This window comes from Schistocerca piceifrons, chromosome 3, assembly GCF_021461385.2.
Source record: "Schistocerca piceifrons isolate TAMUIC-IGC-003096 chromosome 3, iqSchPice1.1, whole genome shotgun sequence".
In the NCBI taxonomy this organism is placed as follows: Eukaryota; Metazoa; Arthropoda; class Insecta; order Orthoptera; family Acrididae; genus Schistocerca; species Schistocerca piceifrons.
Genome location: NC_060140.1, coordinates 221753084 through 221774084, shown reverse-complemented (window position 1 = coordinate 221774084; position 21001 = coordinate 221753084). Strand labels below are relative to the sequence as shown.

Below are 21001 nucleotides of genomic sequence, written 5' to 3'. Positions count from 1 at the left end.
TCATCACTGCGTATGGCAGCCACTTGTGGTTCCGTCGTGAGGCACCAACTTCGTCAACTTTGGTCGATATCACACGATATTTTCCTGATTGCCTCAATTCCATCGCATAGCATTTTAATCCGTCCACAACAACGGCTGCGAGAGACTGGTAGGTAGGCAACTAGGAGTGTTAACTGTGGTGCTCCACTGTTGCGCACCACGGTTTATCGACGTGTATGAAATCACGCGTCGCAGATCCACCTTGTGCAACGATCAGCAGGGTCCCCACGTGGAGCAGCCCCTGTAGACTGCGAACCGTGGATATTTGAGGGTGACCCGATCTTCAACCTCATTTTACATCCAAACGGAACATTTCCGGACATGGATTCCTTACCAAAACTACGTCCTCTCTAAACCCCCCTGAAACCTGTACAGGATTTACGAAACACTTTGTAGCGTATTATTTATCGCGCTTCAGCGAAGCAATAGGACATTTTTTGTGTGGCAAAGATACACAGGGTGATCAAAAAGTCAGTATAAATTTGAAAACTTAATAAACCACGGAATAATGTAGATGGAGAGGTAAAAATTGGCACACATGCTTGGAATGACATGGGGTTTTATTAGAAACAAAAAAATACAAAAGTTCAAAAAATTATATTGCTAGACGCGTGAAAGATCTCTTGCGCGCGTCGTTTGGTGATGATCGTGTGCTCAGCCGCCACTTTCGTCATGCTTGGCCTCCCAGGTTCCCAGACCTCATTCCGTGCGATTATTGGCTTTGAGGCTACCTGAAGTCGCAAGTGTATCGTGATCGACCGACTTTCTAGGGATTCTGAAAGACAACATCCGACGCCAATGCCTCGCCATAACTCCGGACATGCTTTACAGTGCTGTTCACAACATTATTCCTCGACTACAGCTATTGTTGAGGAATGATGGTGAAGATATTGGGAATTTCCTGTAAAGAACATCATCTTGACTTTGTCTTACTTTGTTATGCTAATTATTGCTATTCTGATCAGATGAAGCGCCATCTGTCGGACATTTTTTGAACTTTTGTATTTTTTTGGTTCTAATAAAACCCCATTTCATTCCAAACATGTGTGTCAATGTGCACCTCTCTATCTACATTATTACTTGATTTATTGAGTTTTCAAATTTGTACTGACTTTTTGATCACCCGGTATTTTAGCAGGAAAAGCTATTCTTCCCACAGGAAAACGACTCACCTGGCTCATGTAGCTATTCCGTTACAACAGTGTCGACAGATGAAGCAGTTTGTCTCCACCCGTGTCACACGAATGGGGGAGAAATTCATACTGTTGGCGTGCCAGTCTTATCGCCGTAAGCAGCCATCTGTCAGTTTCCTCACTTCTGACAAGTACTGGTTATCAACAACTGACACGTGCAGTAACATCAGTATTTCAGATAGATGCCCCTAACTAAATTCTTCACAGATAAGAATGCTCCACATAGCCACTTCTATACCTTATCTAACGCTGTCAGCATGAAAATTGCTGCCACATCAGCATCGTTGCGTGGTGTGCACTACTTACTCTCACACAAAATGCTGACATTCATGATTATCGTTAACACGAAGCTCTTCACGAGTAAGAATATCTGCAAGTTTATCTACCTGTCTGGTTAGGCTGCGGAAAAGCTGCATCATGAAGTATTGTTTCCATTACTCACTTGTAAGCAACTATGGCACAAAAAAGGGTATACACAACTTAGTAGTGTGCCTATTCGAAGTGTACCGAAAATGAAACGACAAGCAGATAACAGCGAATGGATTCGAAAAGTTATGTACCACTTTTCACAGAAATCAGTATTTACGGAGCTGCTACAGTTTTTCTGTAGCACACACATGACAAGCCGGAAGAATATAAAAAGAACTAATTCATACACGAAATAATCATATTACAACATCGAACTGGTGTCAAATAGAAAGACTTCCAGTAAGTTACTGAACAACCCGTGACTGGGTCTCCCGGCGATAGTAATATACGGTCTCTTCATGGAAGAAATGTGGCATATTTTGACTCTTGCCTTTCGGCCGTGTATTACTAAATGATCCAGGAGGTCTCCTGCATGGCTGTTTGTTTCAACATGCATTCGCTGTTGCCCGTTCCGGTAAAAGGAGACTACCGAGAATCATTTCTATGAACGGTAATCTCTGACGTAAAGTGTTGGCTAAAGAAGCGAGAAAAGTGAAACAGGACAGCAGATTATGTGTATTTGCCGCAGCCGACGTTTCCGTACGCATGGATAAGTCACCCTGAATATTGCCTTTCAAATTGGAAAAGCTCTGGAGTAGAAAACTTCCAAGCTACAGTGCGGTACAGATACGCGGTGGACATCTCTGGCGTGTGGAATCGTAGTGAGGACTACCTCAAACACCTGAACAACCTTGATCCCAGCATTTAATCTCAAGGTAGAAGAGAGGCACCAACAAATCCACGTCGTGGACATGTTAGTCACTGTTTTTTCTTATCCTCAGCCTTCGACTGGTTTGATTCGGCCCAGCAGGCCACAGATCCCTTCCTTGTTCCAACCTCTTAATCTCAGAGTAGCAAATCACCCGATATCCTCTATAATTTTTGGATGTATTCCAGCCTCTGTCTTCACCTAGCGTTTTCATCTTCCACAGCTCTCTCTAGTAGAAGGCAACTTATTTCCTAATGTCTTAACCCATGCTCTATCATCTTATCTCTTCCTCTTTCATTGTTTCCCATATGTTCTTATTCTTCACCGATTCTGAAGAGAACCTCTACGTTCTCTATCTCACTAGTGTACTTAATTTTCACCATCTTCTATAGAATCACATGTCAAAAGCTTCGATTCTCTTCGTTTCCGATTTTCCCATAGACCACGATAAACTCCCATACAATGCTATGCTCCCAATGTACATTCTAGAAGTTTATTCTTCAAATTAACCCTATTTCGGATGCTGGTAGCCTTCTCTTCCTCACGAATGCCCTCTTTGCCTGTGATAGTATACTTTTTATGTCCTCCTTGCTTTGTCCGTAATATGTTGTTTTGTTTTCAAGGTAGCAGAATCCCTAAACTTTGTCTGCTTCGTGCTCCTCAATTTAAATGTTGAGTTCATGGCTAAACATGTTTCATCTGTTTCTCATCACCCTCGTCTTTCTTCGAATTACCCTCAGCCATTATTCTGTACTCACTAGACTGTACATTCAATTAAACACATCTCGTAATTCTTCTTCAATTCACAGAATGTCACCAGCAAATCTTATTCTTGGTGTTCTTTCATCCTGAATATTAAGCTCAGTCTTGAACCCGGCAGGGTCGCCCAGAGCGCTAACGCGCTGTTTCCTGGTCTCGGGTAGGCGCGCAGACCCCGGATCGAATCCGCCCGGCCTGGATGTGGTTTTTAGGTGGTTGTCCACATCCCGCTAGGTGAATACTGGACTGGTCCCCACGTTCCACCTCAGTTAACCGCGTCGCAGACATTTGAAACATGTTCACACTATTTCACGCTTTACACTAGCCACACACAGTTGGGGTACACTAATTCCGTCCTGGGGGGTATGGGGTGGCGGCAGGAAGGGCATCCATAAAACTAACATTGCCAAATCCGTTGTAACCACGCCGACCCTGCGATCGCTGCGGGACACTGGCGAAAGCGAAAGAAAGAATTAATCTCAGTCTTGAGTCTTTCTTTTATTTGCATCATTGCTTCTTCGACGTATAAATTGAACAGTTGGGGCAAAAGACTACCTGGTTTACATCCTTTTGAATTCGAGTACTTCGGTTTTGGTCATCCACTCATAATGTTCCTTCTTAATTGTTTTCCATAACGTATATTACACGTCATTTCCTATAGCTTACTCATAATTTTTTCAGAATTTCGACCATCTTGCACCATTTTATATTGGCTAATGCTTTCTCTATTTCGGCTATGACCGTAATCTAATCATTCCTAAATCTTGCTCCCTTTATCAAGTGTAGCTTCAGATCTGAGTCTCTGGTTCCTTTATCTGTTCATCTGCCAAACTATATTCAACTAACAGACCCTCAATTTTCGATTTTATTTCTCTATATATTGTTATTGTTAGTAACTTCGATGCATGACCCATTACACTGACTGTGCGATAGTTCTTGTACTCATTGTCTTTGCTATCTACGGGACTGTGTGGATTATATTGTGTCAAAAGTCTGATGGTGTGTCTGCAAACTCCTATATTCTACGCACTGACTTGAATAGTCTTTTGGTTCCACTCTAGAAACTCCGAAGGAATATTATACATCCCTTCAGCGTTAATTGATCGCAAGTTTACCAAAGCTCTGTTAAACTCTGACTAATAATGGATGCCCTAGGTCTGCCGCAGCGACTCACGTTCTTCTTCTATCGGTCAGTTCCTCCCTATCGTAGAGGCCTTCAGTGTACTCTTTCTCCTATTTGTTCTCACTTACGTGTTTATCCTGGAATTCACATTGCACTCTTAAAGCCGACGCTGTCGTTTTTAATTTCATCGGAAGTTGTTTTCGCTTTTTTATGTAATGAATCAGTTCTTCCGATGACCATTTCTTTCTCGATTTCTTCACTTTCTTCTTTCAGCCATTTCGCCTTGGCTTTCCTGAATTTCCCATTCTTCAGTGACACATATTGCTGTATTCCGTCTTTTCCCGAAAACTTTTATACCTCCTTCTGCTGCCGAACAAGTGAAGAATATCTTCTGCTAACCGAGGTTTCTTCTCAGTGATACCCCTTGTAGCTCTGCTTCTCTGTCGAAACTCATTAATTGTTCTTTATAGACATGTTCATTTCTGTTCTACTGAACTGCGTATAGTGGAGTTCATTATCGCAGTATCTACCTCCGTAGAGAACGTCACACGCCTTTCATTATTCCTCAGTACTTCAGTGTCCCACTTCCTTTCACACTAATTCTTTCCGGCGATTCCCTAAAACTTTCGTCTAATTTTCGGCATTACTAAATTGTGATCTACGTCTATTTTTGCTCCTGGGTACGCTTTATAATCCACTACCTGATTTCGGAATCTCTGTCCCACCATGATGTAATATGGTTGGAATTTTGAGAAGTCTTTGGGTCATTTCCAAGTAACACCCCTCTTCTTGTGATTTTTTAATTTTGCGGATTACGTGATGGAATTTTTTGCAGAACTGAGATAATCTTTCTCGTCTGTCTTATCTCTGTTACGGGGCTTCTACAGTCTTTTAACACTTTCTTCTATTCCTTCGCGTACTAAAATGTTCCAGACCACCATGATAGTAGATTATGATCTCCGTATACGTACCCGTTCAGTATTCTCCTATACTTCATCTACGTCTTCTTGTTGTGACGTGAGCAGGTGTACCTGAACGATTGTTGTTGACGTTTGTTTTCTGTCTATTCTATTGAGAACAATCCTATCACTGAACTGTTCACGGTAACTCACTCTATGCCTTACATTCCTACTCATAACGAATCCTATTCCAGTTATACCATTTTCTGTTGATATTACAGTTTATTAATCTGACTAGAACTCTCCATCTTCTTTCCATTTCACATAATTGACACTCACTAAATCTAGACTGAGCCTTTGCATTTTCATTTTCAGATTGTCTACCGTCTCTAACACGTTCAATCTTCTGACACTCCACGATCCAACTCATGAAATGTCACCCCTTCGTTTATTACTCAATCTTTCTCTCATGGTTACCTCCCCTTTGGAAATATGCTCCCTCGCATCCGAATGGTAAACTGATCCGGAATTTTTTACCAGTTGAGCGATCATCATAACAATATTCCAATTACGGGTCACATGTTCTGTGGACACACAGTGCGCCGTCTCTAATGGCTCCAATATTGACGGGTGTTGAAATCTAAACTTCCTCCCTTCCCGATACTAATTGCGTATCTTCAATGCAGTGTTCCCATTTCCTCATGCATCCTCAACCCTAATAATTTCTGCTTCTTTCGTTTTTTTAGGGGATATTTCCCACCACAGGCCCGTAACAGAGATAACATAGAATGACAGACGAGAAAGATTACCTCAGTTCTGCAAAAAATTCCATCACGTAATCCGCAATATTAAAAAATCACAAGAAGAGGGGTGTTACTTGGAAATGACCCACAGACTTCTCAAAATTCCAACTATATTACATCATGGTGAGACAGAGATTCCGAAATCAGGTAGTGGATTATAAAGCGCAAGAGGGTGTTCTCAATGCTGCTCTCTTTGACAAAGCCCTTGGCAGAATGAGGGTGACTCCATATGATGGAAGTCTTCGGCAGCCATTACTGATGTTACTAAATTTAGGCAGTGATTTGCTTCGAACCCAAGAGCCAGTAAGTTCTGATTAGTTGTCAAAGTAATGGTAACCTGAACCATTACACGAGAAAAAAGCTGACATAGCTGAATCAATCTTTACTCAAACTCTCTAATCTTTGTACGAGTCAGACTAGGGACATGATCGATAGTCAATCGCAAAGAGTGGCTCCCAGAATCTCGACCCAATCTAAGGAACAACAATAGTAATATTGCTATCCAAAGTAACATCGAGGTAAGTCATACACGATTAGAAAAAAAGAGTCGTGAAAAATTATATAGTCGTAAATCTGTAGGTTGAATGACAGATCATTAGATAAGAATGGCGTAAAGATATTACACTAATCAATGAAAATGCTCAGTGACTACCACAGAGCAGCGAGGACTATTTCCACAGTCCAGGACTTCGGGAATATGCTGTTTAACATGTACCTGAGGATAGGTTTTTGCAGTAGGAAAAGCTATTAAAACCAGGATCTCGGAATATGAATCACGTTGTAGGTTAGAACTCATGGAAAAATTTAGTTTTCTGCGGGAGGGGTGGGGGAGGGGAGGTGTTCAACTCTGCATTTTGCAAAACAGGACGTATTTCTTTTTCTATTGACATTTGTCACCTTTATGGGTTTCGATTTATTTCTGTAAGTTGTCATGCAAAGCACATTAAGAGACGCTCTGGTAAAGCAGTAAATTTTAGTGTCAAGTTAGCATTTGCTGCGAAAAGGAACTGAAACACATTTATTCAAGTCTGAGAAGACCAGCTGTCACTTCACGAAAACCTGTGCCTAGTACCTTGCAGAATCTGGAAGCTGTACAATAAGCCAACAATGCCGGTCCAGTGTCCAGATGGGGAATGCGGCTAGGATTGTCACACCTATAAGTCTTGCTTCTAATCTCTTATTTCGAAGAGAGCTCAGTTTCCCACACAAGAATTTTGAGGTCACAAAGCGTCGAAGACATTCTAGGAAGCCGGCGCTCAGTCACAATATCCCCCAAACTAGATTCCATTGACATTCTGATTGTCATGATTCTAAACTTTTAAGCGAAAATCGGTTCAGAGAGACTCAGAGTACCACTTAACACCAAACATCGTCAATTATTTGTTGGATATTTCCAGTCTCTTTCTTCTACGCATTATTTTGCTCCCAAGGTAACAAAATTCCTTCACCTTTATATTACTTCGTCACCAATTTAATTCATCACTAATCTCATTTCTGGTAATCTTTATTATTTTCGTGTTTCTGAGGTTTTCTCTCAGTCCACATTCTGTATGATTAGACTGCTCTTCTCACTTACTAATCCTATAACTCTTCCTCACTTCACTGACGATAGCTATGCCATCAGAAAATCTTATAAACAATATCCTTCCACCATGAATGTTAATTCCCCACCTGCAACATTCTTTATTTCCAGCATTACTTCATCATGGACAGTTCGAACACTAGGGGAGCAAGAGTGAATCCTTGCTTTAAGACATTTTTAATCTGAGAATTTTTTCTTGGGCGCCCATTCTTATTTGGTCATAATGGCTTGCTGAGAACACATATTCAAGTGCGCGTACGTTCGGGACAGGGTGCCCGGAGAGGCAGATGCTCTAGTGCTCATTGCGAAAACATGTAACGTTGTGAAAAGGTCGCTTGGAGATATTTCGTCGATATAGTGAAGCGATATCTCCGTAGTTACCGTTGCACATTCGCCCTAGTCACCATTGATAATAACGATGGTCCTCATGAAACCATACCGCTGAAGCTGTGGGGGGATGACGGCAACGATGCCTGTTTATTAGGTGGACGTGAATGGCTCAGAGCACTCGAGAACCCACGCCGGCAGTCTTCTCACTTAAACGATGGCGTCACTTCAATACAGTCGAGAACTGCACCTAACATTGCACAAGTGTAGAGACAATGTACCTGTAGAAGATCTCAGTGTTCTTGTAAACAATGTCGCAACTCGATGCTGGTGGCGTGCTGCTGCACGTCACCGGAAACATACTATGGCATCCATCTAGGAGTGACAGTTCTTGTCGCTGTACGACACCAGTTTTCGTCTTCAATGAAAAATTTCAGCCGCATTTTATAAATAAAGTCGGCGTGATGTCTAGATGCTCATTTTATCCTTTTCTACAGTACAATACTTGGTAATTCCATAGCACAGTTCCATCTTTACATTACCTTTTCCAGAAGAGTGCTCCCTGCCCCCCTCTTTTAACCTACCTGAAAAGCAGAACCAGTCTCGCTGAGATATACGTAAGTGTTAGGACTGTGCGAAAGGCTACCATATACTCGAGGACGGTCAGCTTCATCTATCCGTCTCTACTCTCCAGAGTTATTTCCATATGATTACTTTTTGGTGTATAATGTTATCCCCAATCAGCAGTTCCTCATATCCTCAACTCCTGTGAATATACTTACCCAATAAGTTTCGCCTAGGGTTGCACAAACAAGGCTCCATATTGTGTCTGAGATGACTTTAAAATAGCTAATAACCATCAGAAAGTGTATGCCATTTTTGTTTATAATATTATTAACCTCCAGCAAAAAATAAAAACATATTTCTGTTTCATGGCAATATGACCGAAAGCGACGTTGGTACAATACCGTCAATCACAAAAGAACTTCGGCTGTTGCATCAGAAACCGTCACATCAAGCCACCATTTGTTCCACTCTGCTAGTAATGCCACAACTGGCTGTAGGTGCCCACCTTCAGTTAGGGAAACTTATTTTATAATGGTGGTTTGTGGTGTCACTCTTATGGCACTAACCAAACCCTACATCGCAAATACACAATGTCTTTTGAATCTATTTACCATTTATATAAATTCAAATGACGCTGAAGGCTAGTTTTAAGCGTCATTCATGCATCAAAATAGAATTCTGTGACCCTGCGAGTTCTGTTTGCGTCCAAGTTATGTTTGTAATACAGTTACCGAACCGGATTCAAGTGAGGAAGGAAACCGCTATAAAACAGCCAACGTAAAAACTGAACGCAATGTGACTGTTTGTATATCAAAAGATTGCACTTCTCTAGTACATTAAACAAATCTTGAATTGGATTTTAACTGGCAAATTCTCTTCAAATAAATCGATGCATGTTCCAATTAGTTACTAATAACTAAAACATTCTCATTTAGATGAAACAAGTTACCTATATCGAGGTTTTTTGACCTCGTATTTCGACTAAGATACCTCAGATTATTTTTAAAGTATCCAAAAAATAAGTTATTAATATCACATAAGGTTTGGTGCCGTTAGGTCCCCAGAATCGACCCTCACAAAACCTGCTACGTCACTGAGAATAAGAGATAGCTCAGAAAATATTCGTAATATTGACCATAATTTCTAAAATGGAAACTAAATCGAAATCATAAGCTGAAAGCTAATAAAGTAAAAATAATTTTTAAATATTGATGGTAGGAAGGTTGGATAATTTCAAACAATTTTAAGTTGTAGCCCTAAGTGTCAGTTATGTTAAATCAAAACAAACTTTTGTTACACGATAAACAGAGAGCGTTCTGTCAGAAGCAATAAATTAGATATAGATACAACTAGCAACTGATATTAGATTAACAAAAATAGCTGAAAATTCGGTAGAATAACTTTACAACCCGGTGTAACTGTTTACGATGGAAGTACGCGTGGGCGGCAGCGAATTATCACAGTACATCAGTGATACCGGGACTAATAAGAAAACCGAACGACAGTTGGTAAAACGTACAAATTTATGTAGATTCAATAGCAACAGACGAATTACGTACAGCTATGTCAGTACTAACAATGGGACCTTAAGGACTGACCATTTTCGATTTTCCTCACTCTTATTTGAGTTTAAGATGTAGTCTACAGACATTAACGTCCTGAAGCAGTATTATCCCGTTCTCAAAAAACTTGACTTGTTAAGTATAAAAAGGTTCCATCCCAATCAACCGAATCGTCCATATGTGGATAACGTTCTAATCTCGTAATGATGCGGCCACAGGTTCATTAGAAGCATATTTACCCATTAATATCTCAATTCAGTATTTAATATGAAACTGAGATGTGAAATAACAATTATTGACTTGAATTACAATTTCTTAATCAAAATAACATTTTCATCTTTAATTATTAATCAGATGAGAAAGAGACTGTTGATAACAAACTAAAATTTTCTACATGTATGGGATAGATCAAATATAAAATAAAACATTTCTTATATGTTAAAATGCAAACATAACATAAAAACAAAAATATTGTGTTACCAAAAATATTTATTCATTATAAATACTTGTATTTTCAAGCAATTAATATTTTAAAAAACGTTATTTTGATGAAATAATTATGATTCACGTTGTTGTTTAACATTTCAATATCACTATCAATATTGAATTTAAATAAAAATTCGTATACGTATAACGGAAACTGAACCAATGACCTAGTCACACGAGATTAGATCGCTACGTACTCGCCTAAGGGCGATTGCGACACCGAAATCGAAATTTTTTGTGTTTAACAGCACTCTCAATCTTCAAAATTTTAACCTCGATTTTTTTTTAGCGTATTCGAAAATAACATCGTATTGCTTTAACAGATTGACTTCTGCACACTGTAGGGAGAAAACCGAAGGGGGCCAGTCCGCAGGCGCCCTAGAGAGAAATAAAGAGGCATGGGGATGTGTTGACATTAATATTGAGTACTACTCTTGACGCAATATCCTTTGAATATATAGTAATACTACAGAAAATTACTGATTACGGTATATACAATTAATCTGGTCGGACAGAACATGATCCACAATAATGAGCATCACTTGTCTGTGGAAGCAGCAATCGAGTACAATCAAAAATCTCGACATCAGAAACAAAGGTGATATCATTTGTAGAACGTAAATTAGTTAAGACTAAAATTTTCATTACTAAGGAAGCAGTCGAGCAAGTGCCAAAAATTTTTTGTCTTCGGTATGGTATAATTTGGACATCTAATGATGATGTGACTACAATGTTACAGTAAGTTATGTATCATTGTGGCAAAATCAAATGGCGTTCTAAAAACAGCTAAAGACATATTATTATTAAATTGTTTAAGTTAATGGCACTATCAATGTTTTTGAATGAATGTCAGTCCTGAGCACTTGTTAAATGACAGATCAAAAGAATCTAAAGTGAAGTCGTGAAATTTCTGAGAGCAGTAGCTAAGTACACATTGCTTGATAAGAAGATAAATGAAGATATCAGGGACGAATTAAAAGTATTTATTCCGAATGAAGAAATAGTGATGTATAGGTACGTATGACGAGAATGCAAGAAGCCAAAAGGACTAAGTCACTGCTGAAATACAAGCCGAAACAAGCAAAAAAGGAAAATCAGCCCACCAAAGAAAACTTGGCTAGCATAAAATACATAAGGAGGAAACAAACCAGAAGCGGTTTAATGCATGATGATGACGATCATGATGATAATTTGCCCGCGGTAGTGGGTCTGGAGAAATATCCACAGATCTGACGGGATGTTGGCACTGTCACCTTGCTTTGCATTCTACAGCATGATGTGACAGACAGGGCAGATTGCTACCCTTCATTTATGTAACATGTATTGCTCTCATCCCCTCAGAAGCTAAGAATACTGAGTAACCTCGAGGAACCTGGGCTCAACAGGTTTGCCCAACTTGGAATTTTTGGCTCGTCATAAATTTAGGATATTTGGGTGCCACCATCACTGAGTGATTTGCCACGTGCAGTGCTCTTCAGTCTTATAACTGCCGGCTGATAGCTGGAGACACTCGTCTCAGGAGTATATACTGATATGGTGTCTGTTCTTTCGGACATGTCCGAAAGAACAGACACCATTGATGACCTGCAGCCGTCTAGAACGAAATTAGAATTATATTAATACCGTCAGCTGCTCACAGGCGTTGATATATATTAACGAAGACAGGTGAAAATGTGTGCCCCGACCGGGACTCGAACCCGGGATCTCCTGCTTACATGGCAGATGCTCTATCCATCTGAGCCACTGAGGGCACAGAGGATAACGTGACTGCAGGGACTATCTCGCGCACGCCTCCCGTGAGACCCACATGCTCACCTTGTATGTAGTGTGTGGACATACAAGGTGAGAATGTGTGTCTTGCTGGAGGCGTGCTCGAGATAGTCCCTGCAGTCACACTATCCTCTGTGCCCTCAGTGGCTCAGATGGATAGAGCATCTGCCATGTAAGCAGGAGACCGCGGTCGGGGCGCACATTTTCACCTGTCCCCGTTGATATATATCAACGCCCTTGAGCAGCTGACGATATTAATGTAATTCTAATTTCGTTAGGAGTGTTCATTCGTCCTTAGGAGGATAATTTTTGCGAATTACAAGTCGTGATGTCTGTGTTTGCAACCAGATATTGGATCGATCAGACTAGAGTTGCTGATTACCTTTGGATAAACGTGACGATTATTATGGTATGTTGGTTTGGAGCCATGACATTTCTTTATAGCCCCTAAAAACTACACATACATACAGAAACACACACACACACGCACACACACTAAACTCACGTTCGCTGTATTAAATTATTCCATAAAAAAAGATAAATTTACTGAAATAGTGTATAATAATATAGCAGATAAATGTAGATGGCCAATCCCCAGACTGTAGAAGAATGAGCGAGCCCCTATGAAATACACTATAATAAACAAAGACCTTAGTATAAAACTGATTAGGCTTTCGTGGCCACATCTTAACGTATTTCCCGTTGTTGCTAGCCTCGGTATTTTCGACTGACAGCCGTTCATAGTGGTTTTGCCAACGTTTCGACAGCACGAGTGAAAATCATTGAAGGCTGAATCCTTAACACTAGTAACCTTTTTTGTTACTGTAACCCCAGAAATGGCAGTAAGTGACTGTCGACCAAAGATACCAAGACGAGTACTTTAAGCTGGAATCTAGACATTGTCCTAAATTGTAAAAGTTATACCTCACTCATTCCATTGTCAGCAAAAATAGGTAACATGTACCAACTTAAGTGTGATTCTGACCTCTCACCAAAACATAAAAATGTGGTGTCTAATGATTTGTTAGTCACAGGTATCACAGACTTGGATGGGTTGGGCAACCTACAAAGCGATGCATTAGAGGTAGCGTCCAATTAGGATGTGGTCAGGGCTTCCTTCACCATGCTGAAATGAACGGTAACTGGCTTCACCACCAACAGGTTTCCAGTCTTCTCTGGAAGCCACTCATCTCGCAGTTGCATGGATCTCTAATTCAACAACGAGATGCCAGCCTTCAGAGGACTTTTGTATACAGTTGATGGTGGTCACATGACGCTCGATTGAAGTTTGAATCAGTATTACGCATTACTCCTACAGACTGCTGGCTGCTGATGTTGCGTGTCGGTGTGTCGGCAGGGCTTCTACGTGTTCCTGTACGCGGGCAGCATGCTGTTCCTGCTGCTGCTGTACTGCTGCCTGCTCAAGGAGCGGGCCCTCGACTCGGTGGTGCAGAACCACCAGGCCGAGAGCGGCGGCCGCCGCCGCAAGATCTCCGCCACCGCGTCGGCGCCGCGCTCCCGCTACGGCAGCTTCTATCTGCGCATGGGCGCCGTCGGTCAGTAGTCTAACTTCTCTGCAGCTCTTACTGCCTACCTGCACACTAGCACCATCAGTCAGTATCCTAATCTCTGTATGCCTCTTACCGTCTAGCTGTACATGGGCACCATTGTTTAGTAGCCTGGCCTCTCCGTGGTTCTTACTGCCTAGCTGCACAAGGATATCGTGGTCAGCAACCTAACGTCTCTACAGCTTTTACTGCCTCTCTGGACATGGGCACCGTCGTTAAGCAGTTAATCTCTCTTTTGGTCTTACTGCTTACCAGCAGATCGGCACTTAGCCTCTCTCCACTTCTTACTGCCTGTGCATGGGAACTGTTTGTCTGTAGCTTAAGCTCTCAAAAGCTCTTAGTCATGGAACAGCATATGAGTGGTTTAAGTCATATCTACGGAACAGATGCTTCAAGTGATTGAAAGGAGTTTGCCACGTCATCTAACTGGGGTGAAATTACATTAGGTGTTCCACAAGGTTCGATCATGGGTCCCCTCATGTTCTTGATATATGTGAATGACCTCCCTTCTTATGTGAAACAAGATGTTGAACTGACACTGTTTGCTGATGATACAAGCATAATTATTAATCCAGTAAAAGAAAGTCCGATAGAAAATGATACAAATAAGGTCTTTGAAAAAGTCATTAATTGATTTTCTGCGAATGGGATTGGTCTGAACTTTGAAAAACACAGTACATCCAATTTTCTGCTGCAAAAAGTATAATTCCTTCAATAAATATGACACATCAAAAGAAGTCAGTAGCCAGGGTAGAGCATACTAAGATTTTGGGTGTACGTATAGATGAGAATCTTAATTGGAAAAGTCATACTTTGGGTCTCCTAAAGCGACTAGGTTCAGCAACTCTTGCAATCAGAACAACTGCCAATTCTGAGGATGTAGAACTTAGTAAACTAACATACTTTGCATACTTCCACTCTCTGATGTCATACGGAATAATATTCTGGGCCAACTCAACACTTAGGCAACAGGTATTCACTGCTCAAAAGAAAGTAGTTGGAGTAATGTGTGGGGTTCATAGTCGGACATCTTGCAGGCATCTGTTTAAAAGGTTAGGAATTCTTACAACAGTTCACAGTACATTTACTCAGTAACGAAATTTTTCCTCAACAGCATGCACCAGTTTAAAATCAACAGCGACATTCATGATTACAATACCAGAAAAAAGAAAGAGCTGCCCTATCCTTTACTGAACCTATCTTTGGCACAGAAAGGAATAAAATATGCTGCTATAAAATATTTTAATAAATTACCAGATGAAATAAAATGTCTGACAGACTGCAGTAATAGTTTCAAAAACAAATTGAAATCATATCTCCTTGACAACACCTTCTACACCATAGATGAATTCTTGAATATGAGTAAATAAATCTTCACATTTCTTGCTCATTTGACACATACCACATCATAACGGTTTTTCCATGCTATTGATCAATGGAACACCTAACTAACTAACCTGCGTATGGACACCATCAGTCACTAGCCTACACTCTCTACGGCTATAGCTGCCTCCCTGTGCATGGTTGTCATTGGGCAGTAACCTAACCTCTCTAAAGGCTCCTGCTGCCAACAGATTGGAAATAATTTTGAATAAACCTTCAGACATATATAGCTGTAGTACAACTTTCGGATCTCATGAAGAAACCAGTGCTATTGACAGGGGATGTCAAATTGATCCCATATTTTTAGATTTACAGAAGGCTTTCGACACCGTTCCTCACAAGCGTCTTCTAACCAAACTGCGTGCCTACGGAGTATCGCCTCAGTTGTGCGACTGGATTCGTGATTTCCTGTTAGAAAGGTCACAGTTCGTAGTAATAGACAGAAAGTCATCGAGTAAAACAGAAGTAATATCCGGCGTTCCCCAAGGAAGTGTTATAGGCCCTCTATTGTTCCTGATCTATATTAACGACATAGGATACAATCTGAGTTGCCGTCAGATGATCAAAACGACTTGCATGATGATTTAGATAAGATATCTGTATGGTGCAAAAAGTGGTAGTTGACCCTGAATAAGGAAACGTGTGAAGTTATTCACATGAGTACTAAAAGAAATCGGCTAAATTTCGATTACGGGATAAGGCACACAAATCAGAAGGCTATAAACTCAACTGAATGCTTAGGAATTACAATTACAAATAACCTATATTGGAACGATCATATGGATAATATTGTGGGTAGAGCAAACCAAAGACTGCCATTCATTGACAGAACACTTAAAAGGTACAACAGGTCTACTAAAGAGACTGCCTACACCACGCTTGTCCACCCTATTCTGGACTATTGCTGTGCGGTGTGGGATCCACATCAGGTGGGACAGACGGATGACACTGAAAAAGTAGAAAAAAGGGCAGCTCGTGTGGTATTATCGCGAAATAGGGGAGATAGTGTCACAGACATGATACGTGAATTGGAGTGGCAATCAAAACAAGGGCGTTTATCGTTGCGATGGGATCTTCTCATGAAATTTCAATCAACAGTTTTCTCCTCCGATTGCGAAAACATTCTGTTAGCACCCAACTACATAGGGAGAAATGATCATCACGATAAAATAAGAGAAATCAGGGCTCGCACAGAAAAATTTAAGTGCTCATTTTTCCCGCGTGCCGTTCGAGACTGCAACGGTAGAAAGAGAGCTTGAAGGTGGTTAATTGAACCCTCTGCCAGGCACTTTAATGTGAATAGCAGAGCAATCACGTAGACGTAGATGTAGATCTGAATTATGCAAATAGTAGATGAGCCAACGCACAGTATTTTGTAGTGAGGGACTAATTGTCAGAGAGAAATAATCACTTTTTATTCGCATAAACAACTTACACCGTACACAACAGTAATCATTCTTTAATTTCTTTAAAGGTTCGACAGCAGCCAGGTTTGCATAAGTAACTGTGGCACGGGAGGGGCCACGCAATCAGTGGCATGGCGCCTGAAGCCGCACGGCCACTCCGCACGAAATTTAAACTAGGAAAACACATTTCGTAACTGCTAAAACAACCTGGTTCAGCCACATTTGGACTTAGAATAATTGCAAATCTTGGGGACAGATAAATCAGCATGTTGACATTTTGCATGTTTTTATTAATTAATGCCATGCAGGATAATATTGTTTAAGAACTGTTATAGATTTGGGCTTTCTAACTAGTGGTTCAGAGTTTATTTATTCTTTAATGAAGTTCGTTGTAAATAGTCCACGACAATTCAAAAACGACTATGATGTACGTTACTTAATTACAATATCAGAAGGTAAATAACATTCATTACTCCATAGTAAGGTCCCGATTAGCACAAAAAGTGGTGCACTGCGCGACTAAAATTTTTGATCACTTTCCCAGTGATGTAAAATGTTTGCCAGATATCAAAGTAAAATTTGGAAATCAACAGAAAAAATTTCTCCTTGATAACCCTTTCCATTCCGTAGAAGAAATTCTTTTATTGTCATGTTAAAATAATAATAATAAAAAAATTAATATACTTATCAGTGTTTAACATGTAGCCATATTTACAAATTGATTTTCAGTTTGAATGTAGAAATTACTCATTTCATATCATTATAATTTATGGTACAAATTATTCACATAACATGGAACTACCTAACAAATAGCTAAAACAATAAAATATGCGAAAACCTGTCTCCCAAACATTACCCATAAATAAGCCTCCTGTGTTCACGTTTTTACAACTGGAAATACATACACCAGTACAATTATTATATCAAATCAATTGTTGAAACATTAAAAAACAAAATTATTTTAAAATTTACTGGTATAATTGATGAGAACAGTGGTGGTATACTTAATAAGAGGACGCCTAGCAGATGCTAGGAGAATTTTAAATGTTTCTGCGCTTTATTGCGACTGAATAAGTATAGTTGTATACTATATACATTGTGAATTGACTTAACGTACTTCAAGATAGTTGATGCTTAGCTTTAAAAGCAAATATGTTCTTCTTCATACCACAAAATACCCATTTCACGCCAGAATTCTTAACGGTCTGTGGAAGTGGTTACGTTACAACAGCTAGATACAAACTAATGCGCATTCTGTCCAACAGGCAGCGTAACCATGGACATAGTTTGCTAGATATTTTGGTCATATAATTTAGAAAGCGGTATAGTTTATAAGACTTTACATCTGTGTGGGTTAAAATATATTAATTATATTCAAAACAATGTATTGTATGTGTTTCATATTGTTTTAACAATATTTCACGATTATGCAGTCTAATATCATAATGTTAATATATGAATAAATGTGTACACCATATTAGGTTTTCAGATATCGACACATTTGATCTACAGAGTTTCCGATTTTGTAGAAAGTACGAGTCCCTCTTTATCCTCCTTTTTTCCAACATCTTAGAATTCGTAATCAATAATTTGTGTACGAGAATGTCTGTAATTGTTTCCAGTTGCTCAATCAAAAAGAGAAAGTTTTTTATCTGGAATGAAATTCTTGAATGAAATACGCCTTAGACCAATCCTACAACTATTTATTTCTGCACGCACGCAAAGTGTATTTGTTATAAACGATTCAAATTTATCTAGAAAAACTGGACGAGGATATATAGCAGTTAAATGAATAGCCTCAAAACTGGGCATGAGTGCCTCATATTCTTTTCCCATCAGGCTTTAATTTTGCAATAGATACCGCATTCTAACGCCACTAGAATGAATTTTTGTTGTTTAATTATTTCTCTAATATGGTTAAAAACATTCTTAGTGTTCTTACCGCAGCTTTTGGAATCGGTAGCATGATATACTCCGGGCTGGAGTTTGGCCAGTTCTTCGAGTTGGAGAAGAACCCCAAATGCTACAACGTGATGCTGTCTGTGACGCCCATCGCCCGGATGATCTTCATCATCATGCAGATGCAGTTCATATTCCTCAGCAATAAGGTACACTACCAGACATTAGCTACTCCAGTTAGTTTTATCCATCGGTTAAATTGCCACCGTTTCGTGTAGATCAAACACTATACGGTTGCCTAATTTCGAGCCACATTCAGGTAAAATAAAAAAAAAACTATTTTATGTTGTAGCTAACAAAAAGCGGAAACAGACCATCTTCTGTCATTAATTTCCTTATTTATTAACAATTAAGTGCACTTGTATTTATGTATTTCAAACTCTGTTGTGATATATTCATGTATAGTTAGGTTTTTCTCTGATTTTGTTTCCTGTCGTAGTTGCGTTCACACTCAGATTTATTAGTAACTAGTTCTGAACACAGTGTCCATTTGCGGCTCAATACCTGTAGACAAGAACTATGTCATTAGGCTCAAAATATAAAATAAAAACAATAAAAAACGAGATAACCTCTTTAGCAATCTGTACGTTCAAATTTACAATTCTTTTCACTGTGGAAATTACGTAATTGTTCGTATGAACTGTCTGAATCGCCCTACAGCCTTTTTATCATTATGTAGAACAATTGTGAGAAACTATCATTTATACATTTCATAAACAGGGTATAACGGTTATGAATGCAGATATTTTTGCATGTGGTAGCTTAATATGTACACACATGAATGTGTTGGTAGCTTTTTCTGTGTCGAACTGTTTTCTCACAAACACGTCACAATTTTTACTACCTGATGATTTCTGCTCTGTCATAACAACACCGCTAACTGTCAGTATAGACTAACCATTTTGTGTCCATGCGTTGACACTTAAGCATTATCAACCCAGGGGAAAATAAGCATTAATAGCTTTCTCTTGCCACATGTACTTAGAGGTACTAACCAAACTAAAAAACAAACTGGTAAAGCTATGATTATTAGTCTCCAAATGAAGTAAATAGTGGTGTAATGTTATTAAGGACACTGTCCTCAGTCACAAATATAAATACCTCCTTTTCTACCCTCTGTTTGGCTTTATGATCTGCTCTGCACTCAACCATCTACCAACAGCTCGAAGATCGATGTATCTAACTGGCGCAGGATGTTTTCGCAGGATGTTAGTGCGTGTTCTTCAGTGATTCGTGTAGATCTTCTGTATAGAGGGGGGCTTTCAATGAGTAATGCAATACATTTCTTTTCTACGCCAATTTCGGTTGAAAAAATGCCGAATTTGTTGTGGGACATCGTGGAATATTCCCCCTTTAGCTCTTATAATTTCACGAAATTTCATGGGGTGGTTGCCTTGATGATGGCGTCTGTAACAGAACTGTGTTCCAAGCAGTGAGCTGACACCAAATTTTGAGCCGCGCTGGGTAGCAGAGAGGTCTGAGGAGCCATGGCTCGGCTCGCGCGGCTCCCCCCGTCGGAGATTGGAGTCCTCCCTCGGGCGTGTGTGTGTGTGTGTGTGTTGTCCTCTGAGTAAGTTACTTTAAGTTACATTAAGTAGTGTGTAAGCCCAGGGACCGATGATCTCAGCAGTTTGGTCCAATAGGAACTAACCACCAATTTTCAATTCCAATCACCACCAAATTTTGTTTTGACGGAGAACCAGAGCATCGCAGATATTCATAGACGCTTACAGAATGTTAGAAAGTCCTTGGAAGTGAACAAAAGCTTGGTGAGACGCTGGGCGAGTTAGAATGTAGTTCACGGGTAAACAGCCGAATGTCAGTGTCCAATGTGTATAATACACTCCTGGAAATGGAAAAAAGAACACATTGACACCGGTGTGTCAGACCCACCATACTTGCTCTGGACACTGCGAGAGGGCTGTACAAGCAATGATCACACGCACGGCACAGCGGACACAACAGGAACCGCGGTGTTGGCTGTCGAATGACGCTAGCTGCGCAGCATTTGTGCACCGCCGCCGTCAGTGTCAGCCAGTTTGCCGTGGCATACGGAGCTCCATCGCAGTCTTTAACACTGGTAGCATGCCGCGACAGCGTGGACGTGAACCGTATGTGCAGTTGACGGACTTTGAGCGAGGGCGTATAGTGGGCATGCGGGAGGCCGGGTGGACGTACCGCCGAATTGCTCAACACGTGGGGCGTGAGGTCTCCACAGTACATCGATGTTGTCGCCAGTGGTCGGCGGAAGGTGCACGTGCCCGTCGACCTGGGACCGGACCGCAGCGACGCACGGATGCACGCCAAGACCGTAGGATCCTACGCAGTGCCGTAGGGGACCGCACCGCCACTTCCCAGCAAATTAGGGACACTCTTGCTCCTGGGGTATCGGCGAGGA

At 40.4% G+C, this 21001-nt stretch overlaps 1 protein-coding gene across 1 annotated transcript in view; it reads left to right on the top strand.

The window, feature by feature from the left end:
• The window catches only part of LOC124788184 (proton channel OtopLc-like), a 132707-nt gene that overhangs the window by 27003 nt on the left and 84703 nt on the right, over nt 1–21001 (top strand). The window contains exons 4-5 of the mRNA XM_047255344.1: nt 13645–13843; nt 18592–18752. Coding sequence (XP_047111300.1) covers nt 13645–13843; nt 18592–18752 — 360 coding nt within the window. The remainder of the gene's footprint in view (nt 1–13644; nt 13844–18591; nt 18753–21001) is intronic.